This window comes from Phragmites australis, chromosome 14 (assembly GCF_958298935.1).
Source record: "Phragmites australis chromosome 14, lpPhrAust1.1, whole genome shotgun sequence".
In the NCBI taxonomy this organism is placed as follows: Eukaryota; Viridiplantae; Streptophyta; class Magnoliopsida; order Poales; family Poaceae; genus Phragmites; species Phragmites australis.
In genome coordinates this window covers 22,763,547-22,777,329 of record NC_084934.1, presented here as the reverse complement: position 1 = coordinate 22,777,329, position 13,783 = coordinate 22,763,547, and the positions used below count along the sequence as shown (strand labels likewise).

The 13,783-nt window shown below is 46.5% G+C and overlaps 1 protein-coding gene and 1 non-coding gene across 2 annotated transcripts; both read left to right on the top strand.

The window, feature by feature from the left end:
- Window positions 1-2,801: 2,801 nt before the first annotated feature.
- Window positions 2,802-8,151, top strand: LOC133890506 (G-type lectin S-receptor-like serine/threonine-protein kinase B120). The gene is made up of 6 exons (XM_062330893.1): window positions 2,802-3,960; window positions 4,072-4,407; window positions 6,295-6,411; window positions 6,535-6,761; window positions 6,897-7,107; window positions 7,196-8,151. Exons 1-6 carry the CDS (start codon window positions 2,973-2,975, stop codon window positions 7,897-7,899), a joined length of 2,583 nt encoding a protein of 860 aa, XP_062186877.1. The 5' UTR covers window positions 2,802-2,972; the 3' UTR covers window positions 7,900-8,151.
- Window positions 8,152-9,525: 1,374 nt separating this feature from the next.
- Window positions 9,526-9,660, top strand: LOC133891837 (small nucleolar RNA Z247). The gene has a single exon (XR_009904293.1). It is a non-coding gene; the product is annotated as a small nucleolar RNA Z247 (small nucleolar RNA).
- The last annotated feature ends 4,123 nt before the right edge of the window (window positions 9,661-13,783 follow it).

Here is a 13,783-nt window from a genome sequence, read left to right as displayed (position 1 = left end):
AGGTAAGGGCAAAATACAAGTGCAAAATGATGAGAGCATGGATAGTGACCCCAAGAGCCCAACTTATCAAGAATCGAATGACAACAGCTTAAAGACTGACAGCGGTGATGATGATGGTCAAGGCGGTGATGTTCCTCCATGCCAATCTTCTGTCGTTTCTCTTGTGCAATTCACTGGTGACAGTCAGTTTTCGCATGCCACACAGGATCAGGACCACGATGCCCCCATCCTCACCAAGGCATATAATACATGGTGGCGATGATGGATCACAAGATAGTGGGAGCTATTTCAGCAGCTATGGCATGGAGAGTAGTTCTGTATCGTATCCATACCACTATCATGTCCCCGATGCTCAATCAAAGCCTCTTATTCAGTGGGTCTATGAGTGGCAAGATCCTGAGTTTTACGTCATTTTACAAGGACAATGGTCAACCACTTCTGCATGGACAGGGCAAACATGGGCTGAGTTTAAGGCAGAGTTGCTATCGACACGACGGCTAATACTAATGTCCACCGATGAGTACTATATGGCCGAATGTAATCGCCCCCCAAGCTGGTGGTTCTAAAGGTGATGCAAATTTACCTTTTGCAACTACTTTATTTCCATACCATGTTACTATACTAATTCTTTCCATCTCGTAGGTTGCACGTGATGTGGATATCATGGTAAGTACTGATGGATGGGATGCAATTTCGTTTTTAGCTTTACTACAGACAATTCGATATATATTTATTAATTTCAAGCGCTGCATATGTAATGTACTCATATATTCGAAGCAACAATTATATATCCGTGCTCGCATTGCTATTACTATCTGTTTGTTGCCTTTGAAACTTCCAAAATAGAGAAAAGGTCATGCTAAAATTTTGTATGGTGTTAAAAAACATATCATAGTACTATACTATTTTTTCCATGATTTATTGGTGATTTTTTGTTTTTTTTATGATTTTTCTACGCAATTATTGATAACACGTCCATACCGCTCGGTAATCGTTCAAAATCGTTCGGTTATTGCAGCAAATCGGACGATTTTTTGCGCTCGATTACCGACAAAATTACTCGATTTACCGAACAAACCGCTCGGTAACGGTCGAACCGAGCAAATAAAATCACGATTTTTTCATTAAATTTTAATTTTTTTAAAATAAATTTGTCCATTTTTTTAAAAAAAATTCGACCGGTTCCTACGATAATCACAAATTTTCGATTACCACGTACGGTAAGCAAAACCTTGCTCCCGCGGCGTTCCTTTTCGGCATGCCGCGACAGCGGCCGTTCAAGCATCGCGTCGGCGCGTCGTCGTCGTAGCAGTAAAAAAAAATCAACGCTGCTTCGCTGACCGAGGCGACGGACGGATGCTCCGATAATTCTAACCCGGAGCACGTGCCCGCCCCACTTATTTTTCCTCCTCGGCGACCGTCGCCGCGCTGCCCGACTTCGTTGGCTGACGCGCTCCGCCTCGCGCCCCCCGCTTGGCAAACTCCACTGGTACCGAACCGTGCTCTCTGCGCTCTCTGCGTCTCTCTTGTCTCTCTCGTCGCCGAGGAATAAAAAGAAGACGGTGCTTTTGCGTCAGGGAGGTCGTGGCACCTCTGAATAGTCCCATGGCCATGCGGGGGCCACGTGTCCTGCCTGCTGCCGCAGCTATTGCCCGGTCGTTTCCAAAGTGTCACTGGCCTCGTGTGCTTTGACCTGCAGGGAACGAGACTCATCCAACGATAGAGAAGCACGGTCGAATTGTCAAAAGGCATGGAGATCTTTTGTGAGCAGTGCGCATGAGACGAAGGAACCAACCGTTTGTCATTTGCCCCTAAGACTACTCCCAGTGGAGTATAATAGACATTAAATAATTTGTCATGTAGGATTGTGTTGATTTGACATAAAATTAATAAGAAAAGAGGAGAGAGTCGTATCTCATGTAAGATATATTCTGGGTACAAAATCTAACTCATTAAAAACTGGATTATGTAAGTGACCTAATAATTTATAGTCACAAACACATGTAACCATTAATTGTATGAAATATATAAGAAATAGCAATAAGACACTATACATTGAAAGGGGCTGTATGAATGGACTTATTTATCGTTTCGTTTCTAATGTGGTAACTTAAGAAGTAGTATCTTGATACTCCCTATTGGGATTAGTCGTTGCTAGGCAATGTGATTACGAGGGTACCAAAAATATCCATAACCGTCGTAATTAGTGACGACGGATCTTTACGGGAGAGCTCAAGCCCCTCTACCTGGCTTGCACCTATTGGGAGCCCTAAATCCCCCTTCAAATGCTTATTATGTTTCATGGAGTCAAAGACTGTTGGGCATCTTTGAGGTTGAGAAGAAGATAAGTCCGCAGCGGGCAGTGTAAGACGAGTCTCTAACAATTTATTCTGGAGACGCCTCTAGTAACTATACCACACTGATAGCTTCTATTTCTGAATTAGAGACATGTCGGTTGATTCATTCAGTCTTGGACAACATATGTTGTAATTAAAACGACGCCTTTTTCTTTTGCCAGAAGGGAAAGCTAGTGCGTTTCGTTCGCAAAAATGTAGTTAACGACCGAAAAGATCAAAATTCGTAAAATTTCGTTAAAATTTTGGTTATTTTTGCCTTGGGTAGAACGTCTGTGAAAGAAAATTTCAAAATCAGATATTTCAATTCCATTCGAAACTCGCAAAATTAACAAAATTTTAACGAAATTTTAATGGCCTCCTACAATGTGAACCCCAACCTTCGCAGTCCCTTCCTTTCCAAACCACTTTACCAATCGGCTAACCGTTCCGTTCAAAACCATGCGGCTCAATTGCTCTCCCACGCGGCTCGCGCGCGCGCGCGCGTAAATGAGACTAGTATATCCACGCTCACAGAAGCAGCAACCCTTTCGCCATTCGAGCGAGCTTCTGAGTTCTCCGCCAAAATCCGCCTCCTTAAACGCGAGTCAAGAAAGCTGAATCCGGCCGCCGCCATTGATGGCCCATGCCGCCGTCGCGGGGCTCGCCTCGCTCTTACTCCTCTACGCGCACGTGCATGTCCGCGCCGACGCGGCGGCGACGCTGGTGCAGGGGCAGTTGCTGGGCGGGAACGACACGCTGGTGTCGGCCAACGGCACCTTCGCGCTGGGCTTCTTCGCGCCCCGCGGCGCCGGAGGCAACCCGGAGCGGCGGTACCTGGGTGTCATGTACGCGCAGGCGGCCGAGCAGACCGTGCCGTGGGTGGCCAACCGCGACGCCCCCGTGAGCGCGGCCTCCGGAGCCTACTCCGCCACCGTCACGGCCTCCGGCGAGCTGCAGGTGCTGGAGGGGGACCGCGTCGCGTGGCGCACCAACACGTCCTCGCCGCTGGGAAACGTCACGCTGACCATCTTCGACAGCGGGAACCTCGTGCTGTCCGCGGGCGGCGAGGGCGCGCAGGCGGTAGTAGTTTGGCAGAGCTTTGACCACCCGGCGGACACCTTCCTCCCCGGGATGAGCATCACACTGGACCGGCGCAACGGGGCCGTCAGGCGGACGCTGTTCACGTCGTGGCGGAGCCCCGGCGACCCGGCCACAGGCGACTTCACGCTGGGAATCGACCCGCTCGGCTCGGCGCAGCTCTACATCTGGCAGAGCCGGGGCGGCGAGAACACCACCTACTGGCGGTCGGGGCAGTGGGCGAACACCAACTTCGTCGGCGTCCCGTGGAGGTCGCTCTACGTGTACGGGTTCAAGCTCAACGGCGATCAGTCGCAGAGCAACGGGATCATGTCCTACACGTTCAGCACGTACAACAGCTCGCAGTACCGGTTCATGCTCCACCCCAACGGCACCGAGACGTGCTACATGCTCCTCGATGGCACCGGCGACTGGGAGACCGTCTGGTCGCAGCCGACCATCCCGTGCCAGGCGTACAACATGTGCGGCGCCAACGCCGAGTGCGCCGCCGGTGACAATGGACAGGCCATCTGCAGCTGCTTAAAAGGTCACTTTTTTTTGGCGATCTCAAGCTAGCCCCGCATGGAACACGCAATTTTATTCTGAATTGAACTGTTTCGTGCGAAGTTCATGCAATGACAGCGAACGATACTTGCAGGTTTCGAGCCGAGATCCGCAGCGGAGTACAGCAACGGGAACTGGACGCTGGGCTGCGTGAGGAGCGCCCCGCTGACCTGCGAGAAGAACATAAGCGGCGGCGACGTGTTCGCCGATCTCGCTGGCGTGAAGCTGCCGAACTTCGCCGTTTGGGGATCGACGGTGGGCGACGAGGACGCGTGCAAGCAGTCGTGCTTGGCGAACTGCTCGTGCGGCGCGTACAGCTACAACACGGGCACCGGGTGCCTGACCTGGGGGCAGGAGCTGATGGACATCTACCAGTTCCCAACAGAAGAGGGCTATGACCTGCACATCAAGGTCCCTGCATCCGTGTTAGGTAACAAAAATGTTCTTTCCTTGTTAAAGTTTTTTTTTCTGAAACACGCAGAAGACTATGTGTCTTTGCATTAAGAAGAAAAAAATGTTAATGATTATGATTAAAGAACATATATTCCTTGCTAGGGATAAAAAATCTGTTGGGAAGTAATTTCTTGGTTTGCCAGAAAGCATTGTTAAATTCTTGGGGGTTGTTGGCTGTTTCAAGAATTGACAGATTGAATTAGATAAATGCCAAGCCACTTGATTTGATAAAGAATAATGCATGGCAATTTGGTTTTCTGCCGGGAATGCCGTGTAGAGAGTTAAATTCTAGCCGACGCCGTGTAGAGAGTTGAAGGAACAAAATGATGGTATCTTGGGATATGGTTGAGCTGAAATGTCAATGTAAATGCGTGTAAAGTTGTTGGGGCCTCATTAGGTGGTGTCTTATGTAGTCCACGGGATAAAATTCACCAGAATAGACGATTAGAAGATGGTTGCCAACTTGGACTAGTGTACAACGATTCTGAAAGGTGAAAAAACTGGCGACCATTTCACCACTAGAAAATTCAAAGCATCTGTTGTTACTCTTCGGAATTTATGGCCAGAATTATCTCTTCAGATGCAGTGTCACATCATTTCTAATGCTTTATTACGGTTCGCCAATGGGTTAAGACAGATATTGGATTTAATCTCACATAAAAAATTAATGATGAAGGAGTACGACTTAAAAATATATGATCCCTCAACTATCAGACTAGCTTTTTAGGTTAAGTTGGCTTAAGAATTTAGTCGTGGTTTCGGTTGGACTTGTATGTTTAGCAAATCTATTGAGACTTATGTTGGGGGCACTGGTTCATGGGCATAACAAACTAGGTCAGACTGTTGCGTACTCTAACCAGTGATATCAGAGCCTAAGGTCGACAAATTCAGAACATCTCTAGGATCGCACGGTTACGGGTGAGCTCGAAATGTCTCCAGAGTTGCACGTGTTGTGTGTAACGAGGGATATTGTTAGGACTTGTGACTTGATGTGTGACGGAGGAGATTATTGAATTTAGTCCTATATTGAAACTTGATGATAAAAGAGCACGGCTTAAAAGATAGATAATCCCTCACCTATAAGGTAATTTTTTAGGTTGAGTTGCTCAAGAATTTTAGTCGTGATCTCAGTTGGATCTACGTGTTTAGCAGATCTATTGAAATTTAGATTAGGACGCTGGCTCGTGAGTATAGCGAGCTAGGACAGACGATTGCGCACTCTCACAACACATTAAATCATTAAAGGTTCTTTCATTGGAGCTTCGAGTACCGACAACGACTGATAAATATATGCAAACCATTTGCTTCATATGCTGACTTATAGAAAAGAACAATATATTGCCAATCTTTTGTTCGGCTTAAGATTGCTTCGACAACGACAGATCTTAAAAAGTTTTCTACCTACTACTCCGTATAATATTGGAGATAAGGAAAAGAAAACAATACCATCTGACGGCTCCATGAAAAGGACCAACATGGTTTATTCTTTATCTGAGCTTTTGGTCGAAACCATGTGAAACATGTGGATAGTTAGGTTCACCTGTATTATACTGCAAATAGCACATAGGAACCATGTGAAACATATCACGTTTTGACCTTGTAGGTCAACGTGTCTGACCATGCATATATGGTGATATTTTATATCACCTGGTCTGAATGCACGTGTGGATTCGGCAAGTGGCATTTGGCAGGCTGCATGACATGTTTTCAGAAAACAAATCCTTGAAACTTTGACTGATTCTTGAACTATTCTCTTCTGCTGGGACACCCTGAATTCATGTGTACCGTGGATTCATGTTACTGTAGAAGAATTACTTTTTTGCATGTTGCTGATAATTTTTTATGTCACTTTTTACCTGCTCAGAAACAGGCTCTAAAACGAGGCGATGGACGACAGTTATCGTTGTTGTAGCAATCGTCGTAGCTGCTATATTGGCAGCATGCGGCCTTCTCCTGTGGAAATGCAGGAGAAGAATCAAAGGTGAGGGAACAGTTCATATCTGAGAACAATTTTGAATCTGCCGTATAATAGAATTTGAAGATTTTTCAAGTAATTTCACATTGAGTTTACTGTACATGACAAAAACTGGTTCATCTTGTGCAGGGAAACTTGGCATTGTTGGCAGGGAAAATAAAAAACCCTCATTGCTGCGTCTTGCTAGGGAAGCAAGGCAAGATTTCTCAGGACCGAAACAACCTGATCGAGAGGAAGCGGAGGACGGCAAGACCTGCGAGCTGCCGCTGTTCGCCTTCGAGATCTTGGCGGCGGCCACCGGCGACTTCAACAGCGCTAACAAGCTCGGGGAGGGAGGCTTCGGCCATGTCTACAAGGTAAGCGCGCAACTTGACATCACAAATGTACGACATGCATAAGTTGGGAAAATTACAACGTGATAGATGTTGAAAATGTACTTCAATGGTTCACAGTGTCAGAGTGCTGAAAATGCATGGTTGATTCCTTTGCAGGGAAGGCTTCCTGGGGGCGAGGAGATTGCAGTGAAGAGGCTGTCCCGGAGCTCCGGCCAGGGGCGGGAAGAGTTCAAGAACGAGGTGATACTGATCGCGAAGCTTCAACACCGCAACCTTGTCAAGCTGCTAGGGTGCTGCATCCAGGGGGAGGAGAAGATCTTGGTGTACGAGTACATGCCCAACAAGAGCCTGGACGCCTTCCTCTTCGGTACGCTCCATGGCACCAAATTGTACCGTGCGATCGGTTCTCTTGTAAGATGCAGAGGCCCCTGACGATGTGTTTGGGCGATCTGCAGATCCGGCGAGGCGAGGGCTGCTGGACTGGAAGACGAGGTTCCACATTATCGAGGGGATCGCCCGGGGGCTCCTCTACCTCCACAGGGACTCGAGGCTCCGCGTGGTGCACCGTGACCTCAAGGCCAGCAACATCCTCCTGGACCACGACATGAACCCCAAGATCTCGGACTTCGGCATGGCGCGGATCTTCGGCGGCGACCAGAATCAGGTCAACACCAACCGCGTCGTCGGCACGCTGGGGTACATGTCGCCGGAGTACGCGATGGAGGGGCTGTTCTCCGTGAGGTCCGACGTGTACAGCTTCGGGATCCTGATCCTGGAGATCATCTCCGGCCAGAAGAACAGCAGCTTCCACCACATGGAGGGCTCCCTCAACATCGTAGGCTACGCGTGGCAGCTGTGGAACGCGGACAAGGGGGAGCAGCTCATCGACCCGTCGATCCGGGGGACGTGCTCGGTGCGGGAGGCGCTGCGGTGCGTGCACATGGCGCTGCTGTGCGTGCAGGACCACGCGTGCGACCGGCCGGACATCCCCTACGTGGTGCTGGCGCTGGGCAGCGACAGCTCCGTGCTGCCGATGCCCAAGCCGCCGACGTTCACGCTGCAGTGCACGTCGTCGGACAGGGACTGGCTCTTCAGGGACAAGGCCGACGAGTCCTACTCCGCCTGCGATCTCACCGTAACCATGCTCAAAGGCAGGTAGGTAGTACTACTTAGGCAGGGTGGACCGAATAGTAGGGCTGGCTGTACATATACACTAGGTACGGTGTTTAATCGCTAGTAGATAGAGGATTGAGATGGGTGCGTTTGGGGTGCTTCAACTACGTACAGAGGTTGTCTTCCTTCGCTCTGTCAATTTGGTAATAGCATTTCCATTAACAGGCCATTCCTTGTTCAACTGTGCTAATTTTCGAGCATGTACATCTATTTTTGGTAAAAAGATGTCTGTACTCTCTCCTCCATTTTCATTTCTGGATATTTTTCATGCATGGGGCAGAGAAGGGAATTAGAACATCGGCCGTGAAAACTCTCTCCGCACCATCACCCTTATCCGTCTCTCCTCCGGGAAGCTGGCAGCTACCTCCATAATGGAGCTCGGCGTCTGCAAGCCCCGGTGGCCATAGATCTAATTGTCCATAGTGGAGCTCGATGCCATTCTTCTTCGACCATCTCGATGATTGCTTCTCCCCGCCCTCCTCTTCGTCCTCATGCTTTGCCGCTGGTGGAGGGGGTGCAATACATGAGGTGGACGAGCACAGATCCGAGTCGTCGATGGCACGCACCACGCCAGTGCCGCTCCGGGAAGCACCCCTCGCCCACAGTGCCACCCTCCCTTCCCTGGATGTGGTGTGAGCATGAGCATCGCCGCATCAACGTGTGCACCGTGCCACCGTATTCTCCTATGGAGGAGAGGGAGCATGGAAGCGGCACGGAGATGGGGAGCATGACGCCAGGAGGGAGAGCGTGGGAGGATGGAGGCGGTGCAGAAGTGATGGGGCACGGAGGAGTGAGGCGTGCCTGGATCTAGCGGTGGTGCACAGAGAGAGAGAGAGAGAGAGAGAGAGAGAGAGAGAGAGAGAGAGAGAGAGTTTGAGTTACATTCGGTTGATACAACAGATCAGTCTGTTTTAGTAGTTAGAGATAATCTTTGTATGTTCAGATTGTATAGCTTTATTCAAACTGATCTCCTGCTTGCTTATCTCATGCGATCTGTATAAGCTATGGCGGGGGTGTTTCCTGTTCCTATATTAACATGCAGAGTGGCCCGAGAGGGTTCAACACTTCACAATTTCTTTCATGGCATCAGAGCCTATCTCCTCTAATACATCTATATCGAATCCATCTACTTTCGCCTGCGCCTGCCATCATGACTGGCTCATCGCTTGGGCTGCCGGTCACCGAGAAGCTGACCAGGGATAATTTTATCCTTTGGAAGGCTCAAATGCTGCCGGCAATTAGAGGTGCTCAACTCATCGGCTACCTGGATGGTTTTGTCCAGATGCCGCCTGCAATAGTTGAGGTCACAAGAGATGACAAGACCATCGAAGTTGTGGCAAACCTGGCGCTCGTTGCCTAGATCGCCCATGACCAGCAAGTGATGAGTTACGTTCTGGCATCGTTGTCCAGGGAAGTCCTCGCCCAAGTGGTGACCCTGACTAGCACCGCTGATGTCTGGAAAGCAATCCAAGAGATGTTTGCTTCGCAGTCACGTTCGAGGATTATCCATCTACGGTCCAAGCTTACAAGCACATGCAAGGGTGACATGTCCACTGCTGTGTACTTCTCCAAGATGAAGGGCTATGCAGATGAGATGGTCGCTGCTGGCAAGCCACTTGATGAAGATGACATCATGTCCTATATCCTCACGGGACTTGATGCTGAATACAATCCGCTAGTTGAGGCGGTAAGTGCTAGAATTGATGCAGTAAGTTTAAGTGATCTCTATGCTTAGTTGTTGTCCACAGAAGCTCGGTTAGAGGCACAGAACTCCCAGTACCAGGTGACTGCCAATAGTGCCTCGCGTGGGAGAAATTCATGTGGTAGAGGAGGACGTGGACGAGGTGTTGGCAACCGTGGTGGAGGACGAGGTGGTCAAGGATACAACAACAACAACTCGACAAGTTCCAAACCGGTGTGCCAACTTTGTTCCAAGGTTGGTCATACTGTTCATCGCTGCTGGAAGAGGTTCGATACTACGTTCATTGGTGAAGAAAAGGGTGCCAATACTGTTATTACTTCTTATGGTGTTGACACTAATCGGTACATGGACACTGGCACGACTGATCACATTACCAGTGAATTAGACAAACTAACCACACGTGAGAAGTACAATGGACATGATCAGGTCCATACAGCCAATGGTGCAAGTATAAAAATTAATCATGTTGGTAATTCTACTATTTACGGCCCAATTCGTGATCTTCATCTTAATAGTATTCTTCATGTTCCAAATGCTAAAAAGAATCTTATCTCCGTTCATCGTCTTACTTTTGACAATAATGCCTATCTTGAATTTCATCCTGATTTTTTTTGTTAAGGATCAAGCAACGAAGAAAACCCTTCTACGAGGTAGATGTAGAGGTGGTCTTTATCCTCTTCCAATTCTTCAGGAGCCGTCCTCACCAAGTCAAGCTCTAAGTGCTGTCAAGTTGCCATCTGAACGATGGCACGGTCGTTTAGGCCATCCATCTTCAATCATAGTTAAAAAGGTTATTAGCAGCAGCAATTTACCTTGCTCCCCAGAGTCCAATAAAGACTCAATTTGTGATGCTTGTCAACAAGCTAAGAGTCATCAACTCCCATATCCTAGGTCTACAAGTGTTTCTAAATTTCCTTTAGAACTTGTGTTCTCCGATATGTGGGGACCTGCACCTAGTTCTGTTGGAAGAAATAAGTATTATGCAAGTTTTATTGATGATTTTAGTAAGTTCACTTGGATTTATCTTCTGAAGAACAAGTCTAATGTTTTCAGTAGATTTCATGAGTTTTAGCAACATGTTGAACGTCTATTCAGCAGGAAAATCCTAACCATGCAGACTGACTGGGGAGGTGAATATCAAAAATTGAGTTCCTTATTAAAGAAGGTAGGCATTTCACATCATGTTTCTTTTCCTCATGCTCATCAGCAGAATGGATCTGCTGAACGAAAACATCGTTATATTGTTGAAGTTGGTTTAGCCCTCCTTGCTCATGCTTCTATGCCATTAAAATTTTGGGATGAAGCTTTTTCTTCCGCTGTCTATCTCATAAATCGGCTGCCATCTAAAGTTCTTAATTTTGAGTCACCTTTGGAACATATTTTTGGACATAAACCAGATTATACCTCTCTTCGTGTGTTTGGATGCGCTTGTTGGCCAAACCTTCGTCCTTACAACACGAGAAAGCTTCAATTTTGTTCCATTCGATGCACTTTTCTTGGGTACAGTAGTCTTCATAAGGGCTATAAGTGTCTTGATATCACAACCGGCCATGCTTATATATCAAGAGATGTGGTTTTTATGAGACTATTTTCCCTTTTGCTCACCTTCATCCGAATGTTGGGGCTCAACTGCGATATGAACTGCTGCTCCTTCATCAAACTTTGCTTAGTCACGATCAAGTTGGGGATGTTACAATAGATGCTAACATGTCTAATGATACTGTTGAGTCTGTCTCAGTACAGGATGAAGAACAGAATGTACCCGAAGGAAATCTCAATGCAAGCTCACAAGAAAATTCTGTGGAAGATCATGATTTTATGTCCCCTGGCGCGCCTTCGTCTGTGACCACAAGAAATCCTGGCACCAATTCCCAAAGGGATCCTTTGGTAGGTGCTTCGGAATCTGTGCTATCCAGCGAAGCGGTGCGTCAGGATCTAGCATCGCTCGATACACCTGTCTCAGCGCGCGTGCGCGTGGCGTTGCCCGCTGCTTCCGTCCCACGGGAGTCTGCACTGACAGTGCCTGCACCGATTGCTCCTGCATTGCCACGAGATTCTACGCATCGGGTATTGGTGCCTTCAATGCAACAACCAACACGGCAGTAGCAATAGGAAACCGAGGCTACAGGTACCACTGTGTCACCTCATGTGCATGATTTGGCTGATTCTAGCGCACATTCTGGAGATTATGATCTGAGTTTTAATACGCAAGAGACCACCGATTTGAGACCTGTTACTCGGTTGCGTAATAATATTTGTAAACCCAAGACTTCTACTGATGGAACAATACAATATGGTTTTCTTAGTGCAATAGGAGAACCTTAGAACTTACAAGAAGTAATGGAAGATTCAATGTGGAAGCAAGCAATGGATGAGGAGTACCTTGCGTTAATAAATAATAAAACCTGGCACTTAGTTCCTCCTAAGGGTTCTAGTAATGTTATAGATTGTAAATGGGTTTACAAGAAAAAACGGAAAGCTGATGGAATAATTGACAGGTATAAGGCACGTTTAGTAGCAAAAGGGTTCAAACAACGATACGATATTGATTATGAGGATAATTTTAGTCCTATTGTGAAAGCTGCAACCATTCGTATTGTATTGCCTATTGCAGTTTCCAAGAATTGTTGTCTTCGATAGTTGGATGTGAAGAACGCATTTCTACATGATGTTCTAGAGGAGGAAGTCTATATGAGGCAGCCACCTGGGTATGAAAATTCCTCTCATCCTGAATATATATGTAAATTGGACAAAGCATTGTATGGACTAAAGCAAGCTCCTCGGCCATGGTATTATAGACTTAGTACAAAATTGCAGCAGCTTGGTTTTGTTGCTTCCAAGGCAGATACATCTTTATTTATTTTTAACAAAGGGGGAGTGATTATATTTTTACTTATTTACGTGGATGACATTGTTGTGGCTAGTTCTTCAAATAATGCAGTTGAAGCTCTTCTTCAGAACTTGAATAGTGAGTTTGCCTTAAAGGATTTAGGAGACCTTCACTATTTCTGGGAATTGAAGTGAAGAAAGCTGTAGATGGTATTATTCTCTCTCAGGAAAATATGCTACTGAATTATTAGAGCAAGTTGGGATGAACACTGTAAGCCTGTGACTACTCCTATCTCAACATCAGAGAAACTTTCAATAGTTGGAGGCAATGCTTTAAGCAATGAAGATTCAACAAGGTATAGAAGTATTGTTGGTACTTTGCAATATTTGACATTAACTCGTCCAGATATTGTTTTCTCTGTTAACAAAGTTTGTCAATTTCTTCATGCACCAACATCATTACATTGGACAACAGTGAAACGAATTTTGCGTTATATTTTCTATACCTTGAAATTGGAGATTAAATTTGGAAGATCATCTTCTTTTTTGGTTAGTGCTTTCTCTAATGTAGACTGGGCAAGATGTCCAGATGGTAGAAGATCTACAGGAGGTTTTGCTATTTTTTTGGGTTCAAATCTTGTATCTTGGAGTGCTCGTAAACAAGCTACAGTGTCCAGGTCTAGTACTGAAGCAGAGTATAAGTCTCTTGCTAATGCTGCTACTAAAATTATCTGGGTTCAAACTATTTTGGAAGAACTTGGCATTTTTCAATCCAGGTCAGCTTGTCTATGGTGTGATAATCTTGGAGCAACTTATTTATCTGCTAATCCCATATTTCATACAAGAACTAAACATATCAAAGTTGATTATCATTTTGTGAGAGAAAGAGTTGCCGACAAGCGTCCTGATATACATTTTATATCTTCTGAAGATCAAATTGCAGATGGTTTTACAAAGCCCCTTACTGTACGGAAATTAGAAAATTTTAGGAGCAATCTTAACTTGGATAATTTATGATTAAGGGGGAGTGTTAGAGTTTGAGTTGTATTCGGTTTGTGTAGATACAGGAGATCAATATGTTTTAGCAGTTAGAGATAATCTTGGTATGTGCAGATTGTATAGCCTTATTCAAACTGATCTCCTGCTTGCTTATCTCATGTGATCTGTATAAGCCATGGCGGGGGGCATTTCCCGTTCCTATATTAATATGCAGAGCGGCCCGGGAGGGTTCAATGCTTCACAATTTCTTTCAGGGAAAGTGCTGGAGATCTAGAGAGTGATGAGAATGGTGACAACCTTATCCCCGCGTCGCCTTTTCCTTCATTCGTTTTTGCATCCT

Bases quoted from the DNA above. Each gene is read 5' to 3' on its own strand.
- LOC133890506 (XM_062330893.1), top strand. From the start codon at position 2,973: ATGGCCCATGCCGCCGTCGCGGGGCTCGCCTCGCTCTTACTCCTCTAC. The intron at 3,961-4,071 runs GTCACTTTTTTT...CGATACTTGCAG, and splicing joins CATCTGCAGCTGCTTAAAAG to GTTTCGAGCCGAGATCCGCA. The intron at 7,108-7,195 runs GTACGCTCCATG...GGCGATCTGCAG, and splicing joins CCTGGACGCCTTCCTCTTCG to ATCCGGCGAGGCGAGGGCTG.